The sequence below is a fragment of the Typopeltis vanoorti genome, chromosome 24 (genome assembly GCF_054136105.1).
Source record: "Typopeltis vanoorti isolate ZY-2024b chromosome 24, IOZ_Tvanoo_1.0, whole genome shotgun sequence".
In the NCBI taxonomy this organism is placed as follows: domain Eukaryota; kingdom Metazoa; phylum Arthropoda; class Arachnida; order Uropygi; family Thelyphonidae; genus Typopeltis; species Typopeltis vanoorti.
This window is the reverse complement of record NC_143572.1, coordinates 44,611,881-44,631,469: the sequence shown is the minus strand read 5'-3', so window position 1 is coordinate 44,631,469 and position 19,589 is coordinate 44,611,881. Positions and strand designations below refer to the sequence as shown.

At 37.7% G+C, this 19,589-nt stretch overlaps 1 protein-coding gene across 1 annotated transcript in view; it reads right to left on the bottom strand.

Moving 5' to 3' along the window:
- LOC150093143 (CD63 antigen-like) overlaps nucleotides 1-19,589 on the bottom strand; it is a 98,713-nt gene that overhangs the window by 9,415 nt on the left and 69,709 nt on the right. Inside the window, exons 5-6 of the mRNA XM_090413426.1 lie at nucleotides 14,525-14,641; nucleotides 4,701-4,784 (exon numbers count right to left, since the gene is read on the bottom strand). Of these exons, the coding sequence (XP_090269552.1) occupies nucleotides 4,701-4,784; nucleotides 14,525-14,641 (201 nt within the window). The remainder of the gene's footprint in view (nucleotides 1-4,700; nucleotides 4,785-14,524; nucleotides 14,642-19,589) is intronic.

Below are 19,589 nucleotides of genomic sequence, written 5' to 3'. Positions count from 1 at the left end.
CCCCTAGTTCCTATAGTAACCTATATCCTTAATCCTATAGAAACCCTTTAGCAATTTGAATGTCTCAATCATATCTCCCTTTTCTGCCTATCAACTAATTTCTGCAACCCACAAATCTTCAACCTGTTCTCATGTGGTTCATTCCATAAACTTGCTATCATCTTAGTCACTCTATGAAGATGCCTCTGGATCCTCTCCACCTCCTCCCCATCAAGAAGGAACCTAGGTGACCAAATCTGGGCACAGTAGTCGAGATTAGGTCTTATCAAGGCTCGGTACAGAGGTAACTTGCTTGTCTCTGCTCGTCAAGGTATTTTTCAACAACCAAGTGAGTCGATGAGCTGATTTAGCTACTTTTGCAATGTGCCCCCTAAACTTCATCTCCCTATACACCAACACTCCCAAGTCCCTGGCCTCTATCTCCTGGAGTACAGTGTTCCACCAATGTGGTGTACTGCTGCTAATCTTTTCACTCCAATATGCATAACCTTACATTTTGGCACATTAAATTGACATCCATTCTCTTTAGCCCAGAACTCCAATCTATCCAAGTCGTCCTGCAAGATTCTGACATCTTCTGCATTCACTATCGCCCTACCCAACTTTGCATCATTAGTGAACAAATGAACCATTCCTCTTAGATCCTTCCCTATATCGTTAATGAACAAATTAAACAGCAGTGGTCCAAGAACAGAACCCTGCGGCACACCACTAGTCATAGGCAGTCTTTTGGACTCTACTCCTGAATAACTACTCTTTTGATATCTCTCCATCAACTACCCACCTATCCATCTCACCAACCCCATATCCATTCCCATATGTTGTAGTTTATGGATTAGAATTCCATGTGGTATCCTGTCAAATGCCTTTGCCAGGTCCAGCAGTATCACTGTAAACCCCATTACCCTTATCTAGTTCAGCCGTCACCTTGTTATAAAACTTGAGCAAATTACTGAGGCATGATCTACCCTTCACAAAGCCATGCTGTCCCCTGTACAGTATCTCATTTTCAATCCATTCCTGTATTTTTCCCTTGACTACTTTCTCCAAGACCTTGACAACGATTCCTGATATGCTGATCAGTCAGTAATTTGCAACCATAGTCTTGGATCCTCCTTCATGCAGTGGAATTATTTTTTCCCAATTCTTTAGCCACTTCATGCAAGACCCATGCCAGCATACCATCCAATCCCACAGATATATTCACATTGAGGTTCTGTAATAGACTACTCACCTCCACTTCATTCATCACCATTCCCATATAAACTAATGGTTCCTTCATTTTTTCAATGTCACCACCTGGATGATATACTTTTGCAAAGTGCTCCCTCAGTAACTCCACTATATTGACTGATTCAGTGACCTTATCATTGTCATTCCTTAAAATCATTTTGCCGTGTACAATTTTTTCTTGCTTGCAGCATATTGAAAGAACTGTTTGGGATTCTCTTTAGCTTGCATAGCTAGTTTCCTTTCATAATCCGCTTTTGCTTTTTTTTTTTTTTTTTTTTTTTTACCACACTCGTTATCCTTCTGGCCTGTGCTTTATACCGTTCATGTGCTTGCAGGTCACCTTTCTCTTTAAATTCCCTCCACAGTTGTTTCTTTTTTTGCAGCTCAAGCTTAATGGTGTTAAGCATCCATTTAACCCCTACTTGTTTTACTATTCGGACCCTAGGTATACAATCAGCCATAACCTCCTGTAAATGCTCTTTGAACACTTCCCATGCTCTATCAACATCCAGCCCTTACAGTTTTACATGTCATGGCACTGAACTAAGCAATCTCCTAAGCTTGTCATACTTGCCAGTACGGTAATTCCACATATACCCTGTCTTAATCTTAAATTCCACACCTTTAGCCACCTCCCAGGTGATCCTTATGATCACTCTCACCAATAGGTGAGAACATGGTCATATTCATTAAAGTCAAAATTTCAGATGCTATTACCAGGTCAAGCACTGTCAAACCCCTAGTATTATAATTACAGTTATTATAGCCTGTTTTTGTTTAGGAGTGTCCCTTGTTTAAATACATTGGCTATCAATACTCAAGAGGGATATACAGGGTGTTCGGGATAAATTTGACATATTTATAATTAATTATATTTTTCCGTAAGTTACATGTATTAACACACACTTCTCTTCATTTAAAAGTTTGGACCCTTCTTCATTCATATACAAGATGTCAGAAAAGATGGATAGCTGGAACCCACCTGAATCATGGAAGAGAATAACTTGTATCATGATGATTCGTGCCCGCCATCAAAATAAGGATATTACGACTGCCGCCCAATGCTCCCTGAATACAGTAAAAACAATCAGGCATGAACTAGAGACTTGCAATGGTGACTACGAGGATGTAGCAAGAAGAAAGATCCCTAGCAGACGATCTGATTGCGTTCGTACAGCAGAATTCCTCGCAAATCTGCAGGAACAGGTGTTGAAGAACCCTGGCATTGGAATTCGGGCTTTGTTCGTGGAGTTGCTAACTGTAGTCAAGCCCTGGATAACAAGGGTAGCCAATGGTAGGCCGTATGTATGGCAGCAGGATTCGGCCCCTTGCCACACCTCTGGGAAAAGTCAAAAATGGTTGTCTGAAAATTTCTACGACTTCACCAGTCCAAATGTTTGGCCTCCAAACTCCCCAGACCTTAACCCCATGGATTATTTTGTGTGGGGCGCAGTTGAAAAAGACACCAATCGCACTTCCAGTAATACAAAAGCCCAGTTAATGGATAAAATTAAAACAGTTTTTGCAGCCCTTCCCAGGGAGACTGTAGCATCAGCTTGTTCGAGGTTCCGAAGCAGAATTGAAGCTGTGATCGATGCTAATGGTGGTTATTTTGAGTAAATCTTGTTGATAGTATTGTAATTAACTCTGCCTGTAATGTTTTTTTGTCAATTCATTAAATTTAATAGATACAAAGAAGATTTTCTTTTTCCTTACGAAACTGTCAAATTTATCCCGAACACCCTGTATTTAGGGCATTATTGGCGAGTATAGAAGGTAACTAAGGTAGAATAAAAGAGGTGGAAAAATTTGGTACATACTTTTTTGATTCTACGATGTCTTCCACTTCCATGATCTCGCTGAAGGTTGTTTACAAGAGGGGAGGGGAGAAGAGGGAGGGAGCATGTGTTTAGACAACCCGGGTTAATATTAATAATATATATATACACACACACACACACACACACTATTTTGAATTAGGGTGCATTTTTGTGGGAGGGAGGGGGAGGAAGGGTGAAACTATTGTGGCAACTGGGGCAGGGTCAATGGGGTGTGGAACCGTTTCGGTCGTGTGACCATCCTCGGAACTTTGTCAGAAATGAGCGTAGGGCTATGTCAGGGAAAGTTGCAACTGCTCTGACAAAAACAGGCTATAATAGCCTGTAATTATAATAATAGTGTTTAAGAGGAGTAACATGGAATTTTTCCCAGAGACTATACTTAAACCCCTAGTATTTTCAATTACATGCCGTCTCAAATAGTTATCCCTTAATAATTGAATAAAATCTGTTTCCTTCCTCACATGTGTCCTCTTCTCCTTCTAATCAATGTTACCATAGTTGAAATCCTCCATAATAATTACCCTCCTTCCACTCATTTCTTCTATTTGTTTATACATACTATCTCCACCATCTATTCCATCACCTGGTCTATAGCAGCACCCAACTGTATATTTTATTCTGCCAGTCTCAATCTCACACCAAATAGCCTCAAATGAGCTCTTTTCACTATCCTGCGATACAACTTCAATTCTCCTTGGCTGCAGTTCATCAGCTATCATCAATAACACTCCTCCTCCCTATTTTATTCTCTGTCCCTCCTAAACACACTATAATCTACACATTCTATCCCACTAAATATATCATCTTCCGTCAGCCATGTTTCACTAATGCCAATAACCTGTGGCCAAGAAGAGCCAATCAAGGCCAAAAATTCTTCCTTCTTTTTCCTAATACTCCTGGCATTAGTATACATGAAATGCAGTGATCCCTTTGTCTCACCCCTATCTTGATGCATTATTCTAAATATCCCATTCCCATTTTTTGTCTTTAGCACTGGCTCGGGTATATTATATATATTCTTACACTCAACTGTCTCATTGATGTCTGCATATCCACTCCCTACCCTCCTTGGTAGTTCTAGTTTCCCTGGTTCTGCACATCCATTTTCACTTCATTCAGCAACACTTTTTCCAGTCTCCGCACACCAAATCCATTCAAATGCAGGTCATCCATCTTGTATAAATCCTTTCGCCCATCAAACTCATTCCACACGTCCACGAATTCCACACTGCCTGCATAACCTGCGCATAATGTCATTTGCGATTATGGCCCTCCTAAACTCCTCTCTGTCATACTGCGTAATTAATTAAACTATTGGTAGCATAAATGTATTTTGAAGTACAGTTTACTCTTGAACACAGATTTGAACTGTGCAAGTCCACTTGTACGGTTTTCTGTGTAGTTACTTGCCTCCACACTGAAATTTCAAGGTAACCAAATCTAAATTAGGTCAAACACCCTCCCTCCTAGCTTTATATGCAGTCAGGCTGTAAGAAACAGCAGGCAATTCTTGCTTGCTCTTTCTTACAGCAGAAAAAGAAGTTTACGATTGGTACAAAAGTAGACAAGTCATTTTCATTACTAAATGGAAAAAAAATTAAGTGATAAATCAATAAAGTTAAATACCTCAATAAATGCAATCCCAATGCCAACTCCACCGACAATGCCAATATTTGATTCCACAACACTCCTCAATTTTTTATAACAGCCCTAGTAAGAAGAAAATAAATATTAATTTGTTTATTAACATGTTTTTTGTTCAACTTGTATGGTCTAAAATAGCAATATTAGAAGGCATCTTATATAAAAGATATCAGAAAAGTCTTCACATTGAGCAAAATATGCAATTTCAGTTTTAAGAGAATTAGGATCCTTGATAACTTAATATTAAAATCAAGGTAACCAAATCAAGTTAATTACACTATTGGTAGCATAAATGTATTTTAATGTACAGTTTACTCTTGAACGCAGGTTTGAACTGTGCAGGTCCACTTGTATGGTTTTCTATGAATAAATATATTGGAAAATTTGAGATTTGCAACAATTTCAAAAAATCCGCAGGTTAACACCTTAGAAATATCGAAAAAAAAAATTAAGAAAAAGTTAGCCATGTCATGAATGTATGTATTCATGACATGGCTAAAATATATGCAGATACTAGTTTATTTTATCATTCACTACCATAAAGTATATAGAAATCTATTATAAAAACTTACATATAGAAACACTTACAGACCATACATGGCCATTTGCAGTCAAAAGAAATGTAAAAAAACATAAGGATGCAGTGTTAAATCATAACTGCATAAAATAAAAAATTTTTATAACCATTCATTAGTGTATAGAACCATATTGCTGCTTCTTAGTTATCAATGCATGAATCGTTATGCCTGTAAATAAATATGAATAATTTCTTTTACACATTTTTTTTTTTTTTTTTTTTTTTTTGTCTAGCGTTAGTAATACATAACATCTACAGTGTTTTGTATCATAAGACAATATTGATGTAGGTACTGACAGAAATACGATTCATCTTGTAAACAGATTATGTAAACTTGTTACGATTTTCTTTAATAACATTCTTTTCTCTAGCTTACTTTATTGTAAGAATATAGCATATATATGTACATACCATACAAAATGTGTTAATCAACTATGTTATCAGTAACACTTCCAGTCAGTAGGCTATTAGTAGTTAAGTTGGGGAGTCAAAAGTTATACGTGGATTTCTGAAGAACATGGGGGGGGGGGGTGTCTGACCACTACATTAAAGTGTCGGCTGTATTTTCTTCAGCATCAGGAAAAGTAAGAGTATTCCTTATTGGCTCACAGTACTAGTTCCCCAGATTTTTAACTTTAACTTACTGAACACCTTCTCCAGACTTAACTCCAAATCTACTCAAATGCATTCCCAATCATACTGGTCCTATCCATCAAATTCAGTTTACATATATCTGCAGATTTACTATTTGTCCTGTGTAACCTATGCAACCCTCCTCTGCTCAACAATCATACCATTATACTCATTCTTTCTGTTCAATAACTCATTGGATATCATAATTTTCAACTTTCAAATCATTCATGCCACCAAAATAATCAACTCCCTTCACTTCGCTGCATCCCAACAGCCTCACTAATATCATTAATCTTCACCCTTAGGAAACACTAGCTAGCCTTGCTCTTGTTAAGCACACCTTTTATAGAATCACCACACAAAATTTGTGTTCTTGCTTTGTCATATGTTATTTCCTTACAGTCTCAGTTTATGAGAATGTAAGGAAATAACATAACCATTATATTATATCAATTATTCAAGCTCACTATCCTAAGCCTGCACATGTGCTATTCTCTTATATCTTCATTCTCTTGCCTGTTTTGTCAGCATTTTCTAACATGCTTTTATTTCCACATATCGAAGCACTCATACACTTGAGATATTTACTCAGTCTCCTTCCTTTTATCTTACCTTTCATCAAGAATATGAATTTCATACACTGCATCAAACAATCTCATTAAAATCTAACAGACCTTTCGGCTGCCATTATTTTATGCATTGCTGTGATATCAGCAACAAAGTTTACAACTTTTCTAAACAGATTACCACTCACAAAACAAGCTAATCTTTTTCCTTTGTTTTCCACTCCATATCATAACCTTTTCCATGCTACCTTTTAAACCAAAAAATTTGATATTCCCAATTTTTTCATTAGATGTACATGATTCACCAACATTCAATGAACAGCTTATGAACTAGAATAAGGCTTGCAATGTTCTAATTTAAGTCCTCTTCCCAGTCTTTGCAATTCATTGAAGACTAATAGGATTGATTAACCATGATATTCATTTACAAAAATATTTGTGCCACCAGCTATCAAATGCTAAATAGTTATGAAGGTATGCTGAAAAGTTCTTACCATGAAGGCATTGAGGTAAAACCATGCAACTTGTAACGTTATTCTACATATCCCCCATAAGTGTTATACACTTCATTTGCAGTCTTCTGAGAAAAGTCTTTCCCTTGTTGCACAAACCAGTCCTCAGCTGCAGATATGACTTCATCTGTGATAAGCATTTCATTAAATTTGGGAATAGAAAATAGTCAGATGGGTTCTGGTCTGGTGAATAAGGTGGGTGAGGCAGACAATTGAAAACTGAAGTTGTGTATTGTCTGTTGGGGTTTCACGAACAGTGTCAGCAGGTGTGTTGTCCTGCAAAAGCAACATAACTCTGCCCAGTTTTCCTGCAGTGTTTTTCCTTAAGTACCTCCAATTCTTTGAGAGCTGTTGAATAAACTGCTGCTATAACAGTTTCACTTTTTTGAGGTACTTCGTAAGGATTATACTACCCATATCCCAAAAGACAATGGCAAGAATCTTCCCTGTTGACTTTTGGGTTTAGAACTTCTCTCGTCATGGAGAAGTTTGTATCTCCACTCCATTGATTGTTGCTTGGTCTTGGGTCATAGTGATGAAGCCATGTTTCATCAACAGTCACAATATGAACCAAAAAATTTGCACCCGATTTCTCGAAATGATCCAAAATCCCTTGAGATAGCAGTACGTATTCTCTCTCGGTCAGCATTCAAATATTTGGGTACCCATTTTGATGAGAGCTGATGCATGTCCAGATGTTACATAATGACCACAATGCATTCCCTGGATATCACCAGTCTTTGCAATGCTTTTCACTGGTATTTGTCTATCATCAAGGATCAAAGAATGCAATACATCAATGTTTTCAGGTGTGATTGCTGTGGAAGGTCTTCCTGGCGTGAGAGTATCAGTTGTCTCAGGATGCTTAGTTTTATACTTGGCCACCCATATGGCAACTGTTGAATATGTCAGGGCACAGTCCCCAAAAGAGTCTCACAAAGTATAGAGATTCTCAGTTGTACACTTTACTTGCAGCACAAAAAACTTCATGATGGCCTACACGTCTGTTCTTGAATTTCTTCAAAACCTCCGACATTTCTTTTTCTTTCAGGGTATATAAGACATTACAAATTGATGAAACATGGGGTTAAGAGATTTTAAGATGTTCCTTTTTGTGGTTATATCATTTTAATATAATAATTTTTGTTCTAGGTATTTATCAGAACTTTTCAGCCTCACCCCTCAAAAGTTAAATTATTAACTCTGAAATGAGTTACTATTTAACTTAATAAAGTTAATAGTTAAGACTCATTTGAGAACACAGATTGCGAGTACTTCATTTTTGGTTAGAAATAATACTATTTTAATAAACTAAACTTTCAAATCAAAACATCTACAAACTCGAGATGTATATTTACTTTTCATACCTGAATGACACTCCATATTCATAGCAAATACCATCATTTCAAAGTTATAGCCAAAATACAGTAACATCAAAAAGGAATAAAATTTTATTTCTCCTTTGGTTCATCAGTTTGCAATGATGGTTGACTATCAAACCAATCCATGGAATCTCTTAACTAGTTACTGAAATCAATTTCCCTGATATGTAACCTCACAGGTACTGTGAGGTTACATATCAGGGAAATTCTGTAATCTCATAGGATACTGTGACAGTACTATATGATTAAGTTTACATTAATCACTATCAATTGTTCTCCCAATTAATCTCACTTGTTGGCATACCACCATTCTCATTTTATATTTCTCATCTTAGCTCTGTTTACACATTCTTGAATGCAAACAAAGTTGAGTTCCTTCCCAACATCTTCATTTTAAATTCTGCCATTCATGCCATCTGTTTAAATTTTTCTTATAACTTGTGGTCTAGTCTGTTTACTTTATTTCTAACCCAATTCTCAGATTCATAGGTTAAAATTAGTTTTGAACAGTATGCAGAGAATTCATTGCAAATAATTGATCAAAAAAGCAACTGGTTGAAAGTCAGTTCCTCAAACAATTCAATTGGCAATTTATCAAAAAACCACAATTCATCAAATGGACACTTCACTGAATAATGAATTAGGGCATGAGGAGCCTATCAAAAATAACTCTAGTTTTTACTGGATTAACTGATGCTTACCTACAGATTTAAGTATAAGAAACAGTGAAATCACTTGTCTATACACAAATGTAAGGAGCATTTGAAACAAAGTAGCTTTGAATTGGTGAATACATTGTAGCCTAAAATTGTTGATAAAACCTGGCTCTCAGAACTATTATTATTACTACATGACACCTCCAGGGAGTCTAAGGACTCATTGTGAGAGGGCACACTACTCTACTTCACTAGATACATCTCATCCTCTCCACTACTACTTAATTCTCCAACTATGACACTACTACCATCAACGCCATCTATCACCCATCATCACCACCAACAATAGTATATTTTTTTGTCTAAATTGCATGTGTTCTGAAGGCAGATTTGTCTGTACGCAAGATGAAAAACCAGAGTTTCCAGGAGAAAAAACCCTGCTACCACTGTATGAGATCGGCTAACTTACCTTCAACTGAAAAAACCCATATAAGGATTCCCCTCGTCATGACAAGAATCGAACCCAGGTCTTTTCCAATCAAAGAGTGCAATGTTCCGTTGTTCTTTCAATTGCACTACGGTGGCTTAAAATAACTTCCTACGTTGCGATCGTTCCATTAAACTGTATGTAGTAATTACAATTAGTGTACAGGGAACAGTATCTTCAGTCATGACAGAAGAGGTAGGAGGGGAAGGAATAGTGATGATATCAGATGACTTGAATCCAGTTAGAACAAAAACTCATGAAAGCAACAATGGTAAATGTGTCATGTATCAGGCAACAAGTTTGAGACTATCTGGTGTAAAAACGGAAGTTAAGGAAGGAATATGGTGAGGTCTTGCTATAGATCAGGCAGTTCATTTGCTGGAGATTAAGAAATGCATTGCTGAATCACCCTGATAGGTACTAAACAAGTAATTTTTATAGGTGACAAATTACCTGAATACTGATCAGGTATCAGGAGAATTAGAACAAAGAAAAATTCACAGAGTTGTTGATGACAACTTTCTCAAGCAACATGTGAAAGAAGGAACTTGAAGTCAAAGAGTGTTAGATTTGATCATAGCATCAGAAGGTTATTTGTCTCAGTGACATGATTCCTGAGTAAAAAAGAATCATGGTTAGGCTCTTGACACATAACAAACAAAGTTTGTGCCTGAAAGTATCTTCAGGACTGGGGTAAGGTGGTGAAACACCAGGGCGACTCCTTGCAAAGGTGGAGCAAGATACCAACACTCCTATCTCAGTATCTCCCATAATCTTCCCTTACATTACCCAATGGGTAGTGGCCCTTCCCTTAATGCATAACATTAGACATATCCGCAAGGATATGTGTTTTGCATTATGGGAGATACTGAGATAGGAGTGTTGGTAGCTTGCTCCACTTTTGCAAGGAGTCTCCCTGGTGTTGCACCACCTTACCCCAGTCCTGAAGATACTTTCAGGCACAAACTTTGTTTGTTCACACTTGGATAAAGGATTAAACTAAATTTATTATATTCTAACCAAGTGAAAAATAAACTTTCAAAATCAAGTAACTGAGAATGAAGAGATGAAGCTATTGTTCTCCTAAAAGTCCTGATGGTGCCCTCTAGCGAGCTAAGTAGGTGTTCTTGGCCATTGGGCTGAAGGACTGCTGATGTAAGCCTCCCAAATTTGGGGCAGTCGCATACAACCAAATTCGTTGAGGTTTGGAGAGTTTCTGAGGACCGACGCCGATTCCATAAATAGTCTTTCGAATTTGTATTTGCTACGGTGTATTACTGTAGCTTTCTTCCACCGTATTCTGTGGCGTGTATCCAGAGCATGGTCTGCAAGACCAGAATGGCTGTACTTGTGAAAACGGATGTAGTCCTTGTGTTCAGAAATTCTGATATTCTCTGTCCTGCCTGTTTGGCCAAAGTACGACGGTTTACAACTGCAAGGGACCTGGTATACACTAGGTAGGTCTAGGGGAAGTGGTTGGTCTTTAGTGGAGTGGATAAGGGATGCCAATTTTCTGTAAGGTCTGTAACAGGAGGTCAGGTCATGTTTTTTTTTTTTTTTAAGATTTTGGTAATCTTTTCTGAGGTTCCTTGGAATGGCGATGGATTTAGAGTAATCCTTGTTGTGGAGAGGGGTCTGTGGTTTGTAGGTTCTAATGTTTTTTGGATTTTTTTTTTTTGGGAGGGGGTAGCCATTGGCTGAGAAAGTGTTGAGAATGTGATTTAGTTCAGTGTTTAGGGCCAAGTCATTTGAACAGATTAGTTTAGCCCTGTGGTATAGTGTTTTCACCACTCCATATTGTTGTGGGGGGGGGGGGGAATTGTTGGTGAATGTATCTGCCTGTATGGGTGGGTTTTCTGGAGGTGAACTTGATTCTGGAGTGTTGGTTGTTTGTGTGTGTTAAGAAGGAGAGGAGTGTTTCAGAGCCATGTGGCTAAATAGTGAACACATCATCAACGTAGCGAAGCCATATGTTTGGTTTGGTTCCCCACCTTGGCCATAAAGAAATTGGCCAAGGGTGGGGAGAGTGGTGAACCCATGGTTGTCCCCTCTATTTATTTGTAGATTTTCCCTGCCAGACGAAATAGCCCAAGTTCATTGTGAACTGAAATAAGGCTGAGATATCGGGAGAAAATTTAGCTTGGATTAGCTCTAAAGTTTCCTTGAGTGGGACATTGTGAATAAAGAAGAGACGTCAAAGCTGACCATTATGTCAGTACGTTGGAGTGCAAGGTTTTCTATGCTGGCTTCGAAGTGGTCCGAGTTTTTTTTTTTTTTTTTTTTGTGTGCGTGTGCGTGCGCGATGGTGTGTTACCAGTATAGTGTGTGAGCTCTTTGGCCAAATGTTTAGCTAATTTGTATGTGGGGGAATCAATGCCATCCACTATGGGACGTAATGGCACATTTTCTTTATGTATTTTTGGGAGTCCATATATATGGGGAGGGTATAGAGTTAAATGGCTTTAATCTGTTGGTAACTTCTACAGGCTAAGAAGTGACTTTCTTAAGGAGCCTGTGAAGTTTTCTAATTTGAGAATTGGTGGGATTGTATTCAATAGGAAGGTAAGCAGCCCAATCTAATAGAAAAGCATTGCACACAAAAAAATTCAGCCCACTTCAAAGCCAGCATAGAAAACCTTACACTCCAACGTACTGACATAATGGTCAGCTTTGACGTCTCCTCTTTATTCACAAATGTCCTACTCAAGGAAACTTTAGAGCTAATCCAAGCTAAATTTTCTCCTGATATCTCAGCCTTATTTCAGTTCACAAGGAACTCTGGCTATTTCATTTGGCAGAGAAAATTCTACAAACAAATAGAGGGGACAGCCATGGGTTCACCACTCTCCCCACCCTTGGCACCAATTTCTTTATGGAAACCTTTGAAGAAAAAGCCTTAGCCTCTGCCCCACAAAAACCAACCATATGGCTTCGCTACATTGATGATGTGTTTGCTATTTGGCCACATGGCTCTGAAACACTCCTCTCCTTCTTAACACAAATAAACACCAGAATCAAGTTCACCCTGGAAAAAGAGGAAAACAACAGCCTCCCTTTCCTAGACACACTAGTTCCCCCCCCCCCCACACACACACACACAACAACATGGAGTGGTGAAAACACTATACAACAGGGCTAAACTAATCTGTCCAAATGACTTGGCCCTAAACGCTAAACTAAATCACCTCCTCAACACTTTCTCAGCCAATGGCTACCTCCCCCCCCAAAAAAAAAAATCTAAAAAATATTAGAACCCACAAACCACAGACCCTTCCCCTCTCCACAACAAGGATTACTCTAAATCCATCACCATTCCAAGGAACCTCAGAAAAGATTACCAAAATCTTAAAAAAAAAACATGACCTGACCTCCTGTTACAGACCTTACAGAAAATTGGCATCCCTTATCCACTCCACTAAAGACCAACCACTTCCCCTAGACCTACCTAGTGTATACCAGATCCCTCGCAGTTGTAAACTGTCTTTGGCCAAACAGGCAGGACAGTGAATATCAGAATTTCTGAACAAGGACTACATCCGTTTTTACAAGTACAGCCATTCTGGTCTTGCAGACCATGCTCTGGATACACACCACAGAATACGGTGGAAGAAAGCTACAGTAATACACCGTAGCAAATACAAATTCGAAAGACTATTTATGGAATCTGTGTCGGTCCTCAGAAACTCTCCAAACCTCAACGAATTTGTTTGTATGCAACTTCCCCAAATTTGGGAGGCTTACATCAGCAGACCTTCAGCCCAACGGCCAAGAACACCTACTTAGCTCGCTAGAGGGCACCATCAGGACTTTTAGGAGAACAATAGCTTCATCTCTTCATTCTCAGTTACTGTGTTGTAGTGCCTACATGCACGTGCCTTTTTTTGCAAGTTCCTTTAGAAGATGGCAACGTGACGTTGCCGAAATATCAGAAATATTTATTAAAGTATAATTTACTTTTTATTCTTAACTATGTTGTTCAATTCCTTAAGTGTTTTAATAATGCATAACCAACGTATAAGCCTGTCTATGAGAATCTATTATCATAATTCTTTTTAAAAGATCTTTCTTTTTAAATGATAAGGATCCCCACACAATGCAACAAAAATCAAGCTTAATCCTACTGCAAGTTTCATCTGCTTTCATTAAAAATCTGACCACTGTAGACCTAGGATATGATGTCCAACATGCTACAGAATATGACAGCAACAATTAGCATTGTTTCAATGCACATACAATGATTTAACATTTTATTTTTATTCTAGTTGCTTATTTGTATGCATCACGTGAAGTTTTGATAACATCTAATATGCGTAATTGTTTCTAGTCTGTTTTGTGTATAACTTTTGCTAGTATTCCTGATGACTCAAAACTTGTAGGGTTATATTTGTTTCATTAAACTTATTTATCATCTAAAAACACATGGTCTCAATACCAGAAACTTTCTAAAGTAGGCACCTTTATCTTACACCTGATTTTATGTCAAACTATCTTTCTGTAATGCCTTCAATTCTAACTGATATATTACAAAACTTAAATATAAATCATATATTGCTCAGTATGATATTCCACCTAGCCCAAAACTTGCATAAAGATCCTTGCAGAAATAATTAACCATATTTCAAATATGAGGAAGTAATACTAAAACAAATAGCTCCAAATACTGTGTTTGGAGAGAAAGCTTACTTCTAGTAGAACTAATAGCTGCAAATGATCAATTAACCTATAATTTGTTTAAAAGCAGCTAAATAGGTGTAAAAAAAGACAAATCAAATGACTGAGTTACTGGATTCTTTAAAAAGGTGGTGGAATAACAGTCATTGTGTAGCAACTACTCAATGGGGTATGATCTATCATATCCCCTTGAGTAGTTTGTTGTCTATGTCAATGACTGTCTTTTACTGCCAGGCTCAGTTCTACTAAATATATTAGGGCAGCATCCAACATCTCAAATCAATGATTATTTCTCAGTCAAATTAATTAAATGTATGCTTACCTCTGTATATCCTATCAATGAAGATGCTGGGAGACAGGGAGATGCATTGTTGATACAGCAGGATGGGGGTATTGAAGGAAGCCAATCAACAGGTCCAGTAACCCCACAACATTTTAGCTGTAAAATACAAATTTGAAAGCTTTGTAAAATTTAATATGCAAATAAGGAAGAAGAGTAGAGTATTATACTTCAAATTACATACGAGAGGCACGTTCAATCAGAAAGTCACTAGAAATAAAAGTGGAAAGAGGAGATCATAACTCATCTAAAGTGTAATAAATAGATCCATAAAACAGCAGTTTCATGCCAGACATAACAATTATAAAGTAATAAAAATTATTTATTATCAGAATTGTTTAAAATATTAAATCTCAGATAAAAAAAAAAAAGTAGTTTAGAAGACATATTGCTAAGGTTGCCAACATAGTTCATAAGATTACTTGTCTGTTGAACACACACACACACACACACACACACACACACACACACACACAAATAAAGATAAAGTTGCTATTAAATTTTATAAAGCCTTGATACATCCACATCTGGATTACTGTGCCAACAGTCAGATCTTCTGGGTTTCTTGGAGGTGAAGAAGCTGGAAAAGATTGAGGCAAAGAAGTTGACTGATAGGAGAGAACATTTAAGTTTCTATCATATTCCCTTCATTCAGAAAGAAAAAAAATTAGCACTCTGTTAGAGGGATCAGAACAAGGTCATCCCTGAAAGTTGAATAAAAGGTGTAGTTAGTAAGGGTGTGAGGACTAGATTTTTTTGGTTGGAGAGTTGCAAATGAGTGGAATGGGTTGCCAGAGTCAGTTACAAGTGCTTTGTCTGTTGATGGGTTCAAGGAGAGGTATGATAGATCGTGTGGATAGTTTATGTCTTCTGCGAAAAGTCTTCATACACTGAGGTGCCCATATATTATTATTATGGGCAACTCCAGGGAGTCAGACTCATCGAGGAAGGCGCTAACATCATGTCAAGAACAACTATTCAACATTCACACGGTATCATACCTCACCTTGAATTCATTCACAGTCATGGCACCCACAACAGACTCTGGCAGCTTATTCCACTCATTCACCACTCTCCAAGTAAAAAACCTAGCTCTAACACCCTTGTTAACCACATTCTTGCCTAGCTTCCATGTATGGCCCTTAGTCCTCCCACCACCAGTCCTATTCTCAAAAATATCTTCTGAATTAATCTTATAGAAACCCTTCAGTAATTTGAATGTCTCAATCATATCATCCCTTTTCTGCCTATCAACCAATTTCTGCAACCCACAAATCTTCAATCTGTTCTCATAAGGTTCATTCCATAGACCTGCTATCATCTTGGTCGCTCGTCTCTGGATCCTCTCCACCCCATCAAGAAGAAACTCTGGCGCCCATATCTGGGCAATAGTCTAGATGGGGTCTTATCAAGACTCAATACAGATGAACAATAACTTGTTTGTCTCTTCTTGTTAAAGTATTTTTCAGCAACCAAGTGATTTGATGAGCTGATTTAGCCACTTTTGCAATGTGCCTCCTAAACTTTGACTCAAAAACTCAGTCATGGCACCCACAACAGACTCTGGCAGCTTATTCCACTCATTCACCACTCTCCAAGTAAAAAACCTAGCTCTATATAATAATAAAATTAGATAATCTGTTATAGTTTAGGGAATGAGTGAAATAAAAAGGAAGAAAGCACAGAATACATGAAAGTGACAACCTGATAGATGAAAGATTAATGGAATAAGAAATTTTCTGAGTGTGGTTATGAGGAATGTATTGGGCAAATGCCAGAATAAGAAGTATATCAAAGGGTTGAATGACAAGGGGGAGGGATGAGTAATGTCAGCAAGACTTGAAAGTAAGGATGAATGTTACAAATACTACTATGGAAAACAGGGGTAGTTGAGAATGAGGACGCTAATGATGCTAAAGTGAAGTTCTACGTAGGAAGGAGTTAAATGAGCAAGAGGTAGAGCAAAGAGTTCTTATATGGATACTCCAAAAGAGGAGTGCTTGAATCGTGATGGAATTTTGTTTCCCTGGAGCAAACATTAAAGATGTTGGCAAGGCTGTTGATATGCAGAGAGGGAAAGCAAAAAAAAATTATATTGGCAGGTACAAATAATTTGGTTGGTAAATAATCATGGTATGCAAGATACGAATGAGTTGCTGATAGAATGAGAAGCTAAAATACAGAGAAGTTTAAGGAGGGCTATGATTGCAAATGAGCCAGTGCAGACTTTGTAGGAGGAATTAGTTTGGATAGGTCTTATACAAGACTGATGGTTTACATATGAATGGATTTGGACATACAGGAAGTGTTCAATGAGAGTTCAGAAGTGAAGAGTCTAAAGAAACTAGAGTAATTTTGGGAGGGGGGGGTAGGGTGAGTGAAGAATGATCAAATTCTATCAGCTATTGCTCCTCAGGTTACGAAGTTAAGTTTGATAGATAAGGTGAGGAAAGTTGGCTTGACAGCCCAAGAGGGATTCTATATTATGTATACTAATGGCAGAAGCATCCATAACAAGAAGAGTTTGGCATATTTATGTTACATCAATTTAGCAAAGGGTTATTTATAGGTATCAGAACTTGCTTAATAATAATGAACGATGAGTCATAGGAATAGAATACAATGGGTAGTTTTCAGGAAGGAGAGGAAACAATAAGGAGGTTGCTAGTGATAAAATAGAAAAACAAAAAGTAGTTCAGGAAGAACTAGAATACAGAAGGCAGTCATTTGAGACTAATAACTGACAAAGGCCAATAGAATAAAATACTTGATTGCTGCTACAGATTAGGTGTGCAAGCAAATGGCCAGCAGGTATCTGTCACTCACTGATACAGGCTCTGCAGGCTCTTCCCATATACAATACGTAATGTAATATTAGGTTGACCAGCCACCCTTTCGTGTATAGGCCCAACATAAAAAAAAAATAAATCTGTTTGGAGGGGAGTGATGGATCTAACACTTGATCCGGTCTCCCTTCCATTACATAACATCACATGGAGAGAAGAAAAAAATAATGTATAATGGACAATGCCTTTGATAGCATGTAATGGAAGGGAGATTGGATCAAGTGTTAGATCCATCACTCCCTCCAAACAGCTTTTATTTTATTTATTTATTTTTTTTTTTTATGTTGGGCCTATACATGAAAGGGTGGCTGGTCAACCTAATATTACATTAGTATTGTATATGGGAAGAGCCTGCAGAAGGAGGAACTTGTTCGCATTAGATTTGAAAGCCAGTGCATTTTATTCTTTGGGAAATGCATGGGAGGGGAGGCTCTTCCAGAAAGTAGTAGCAAGAAGGAAGGAAGAGAAAGAAAAATTTGTTCTATGCGTATGAAGTTGGACAATGAGAAGATGTTGGGCAGGAACTGCATGTATTTTGATGCATTTGGGAGAGGGGAAGTTACTGATGTCAATTCTGAACATTTACCATTGAGATATATATATATATATATATATATATATATATATGAGAGAGAGAGAGAGAGAGAGAAAAATGAATGCAGTAGATAATAAATGCCTGTACAAGAGTGATTGGAGCAAGTTTAAGAGATAGGTAATTTATCAGTCTGACTGATCTTTGTATTGCATTGAGAATTATTTTTTTTAGGAAACTCTTGGGGTATCACCTAAGATGTGAGAGCAGTACAGTACTCAATGATGGGCAAATTTGCAAAAATCAGAGGTAAAGTGATGCCTTGAGAAAAAGAGGAATCCCAATTTTTTGGATGATGAGGTAATGGTTGGAATGTGTTTGACAGGAAACTCTTGGTGTCAAGGTAATCCCAAAGGAGAGAAATGTTCTTGCTTAAAATTTCATCACAGAGCAACAATGATTGTTGCTCTGTGATGGTTTGTTTGGTGCAAGGTTTGTCAAGTGAGGAGGAGTGTATGTACTGTTGTTGGCAGAACTATATTGGATTGATGGTCAACTGGAGCAGATCATTGATATATAGAAGAAAGGTGAGTGAGGAAAGAACCTTGAAAGACCCTAAGCATTAGCTATATAGAAGACAGCAAACTATCATTACGTGAACTGCAAATACAATGAGAAAACTAGAAACCTACTTGTAGAAGTCATGGGATAGACCAAATGATGGCAGCTTAATACCCTGTCAAAAGCTGGAGATATCAAAAATGTAACCACTTAGGATTTGACAAACCTTTCCATGGTATTATCCATGTATGGGTTGCATAGGTCAGCTGATCCCCTGTTGAATGGCATTGGCAGAATACATACTCATGGTCTTATTAGTTGAGCACTCTCAAGTTAGCACAGGAGTTGGGATGATGGTTCCCTCCATTACTTTGGAGAGACATGAAGTGAAAACTGGGTGATAGTTTGATGGTGAAGATTTGTCATCCCCTTTTTTTGAGAATAGGTTGTACATGGGCTAATTTCCATATGTAGGGTAGATGCCAGTGGATAACAGAAGAATGCTGTCAGGGGACTTTTTGGCATCTAATTTACACAGAATTTGTCTGATCATTTTCTGGTGAAAGGTAAATGGAGGCATTGAGTATTGGTGTCTGGAGTGGTTGGGGAACATTTATCAAAATCTATGCAAGTATTTAAGGAAAATGTGTGATATCAGGAGATTGGCTTTTTCTGTGGGTGATGCAATAGACATCTGTATTAGTGGTTGGAGTAGTGTTAGGCAAAAAATGTGGCTAACTGCAAGAAAACCAGAATGTGTAGCTGCCATTTGGACACAATGCAAGTTCTGCTTTTAGCTCCTTGGAAATCTATTTTTGATGCACTGATAATTTTTCTAGCAGAGATCCTGTCAAAAAGGAATAGTTTTTGATGATAGTAGTTTTAGTATGATTGGTTCTGTATTTGTAGTTCTATATTTGACAGGCTCTTTTTATTTGTAGATCTTTTTTTGAGAACCAAGGCTTACTTGGTTCTCAAAAAGATGATGAGATGGGAATTTAGCAAAGAATAGGGAATATATGCTTCCATTCTGGAGAGGATTACTTCAGTGATGTGTTCAGTGCATGTGCTTGGGTCAGAAGGCACAAAGCGATAATCCAACCAAGGG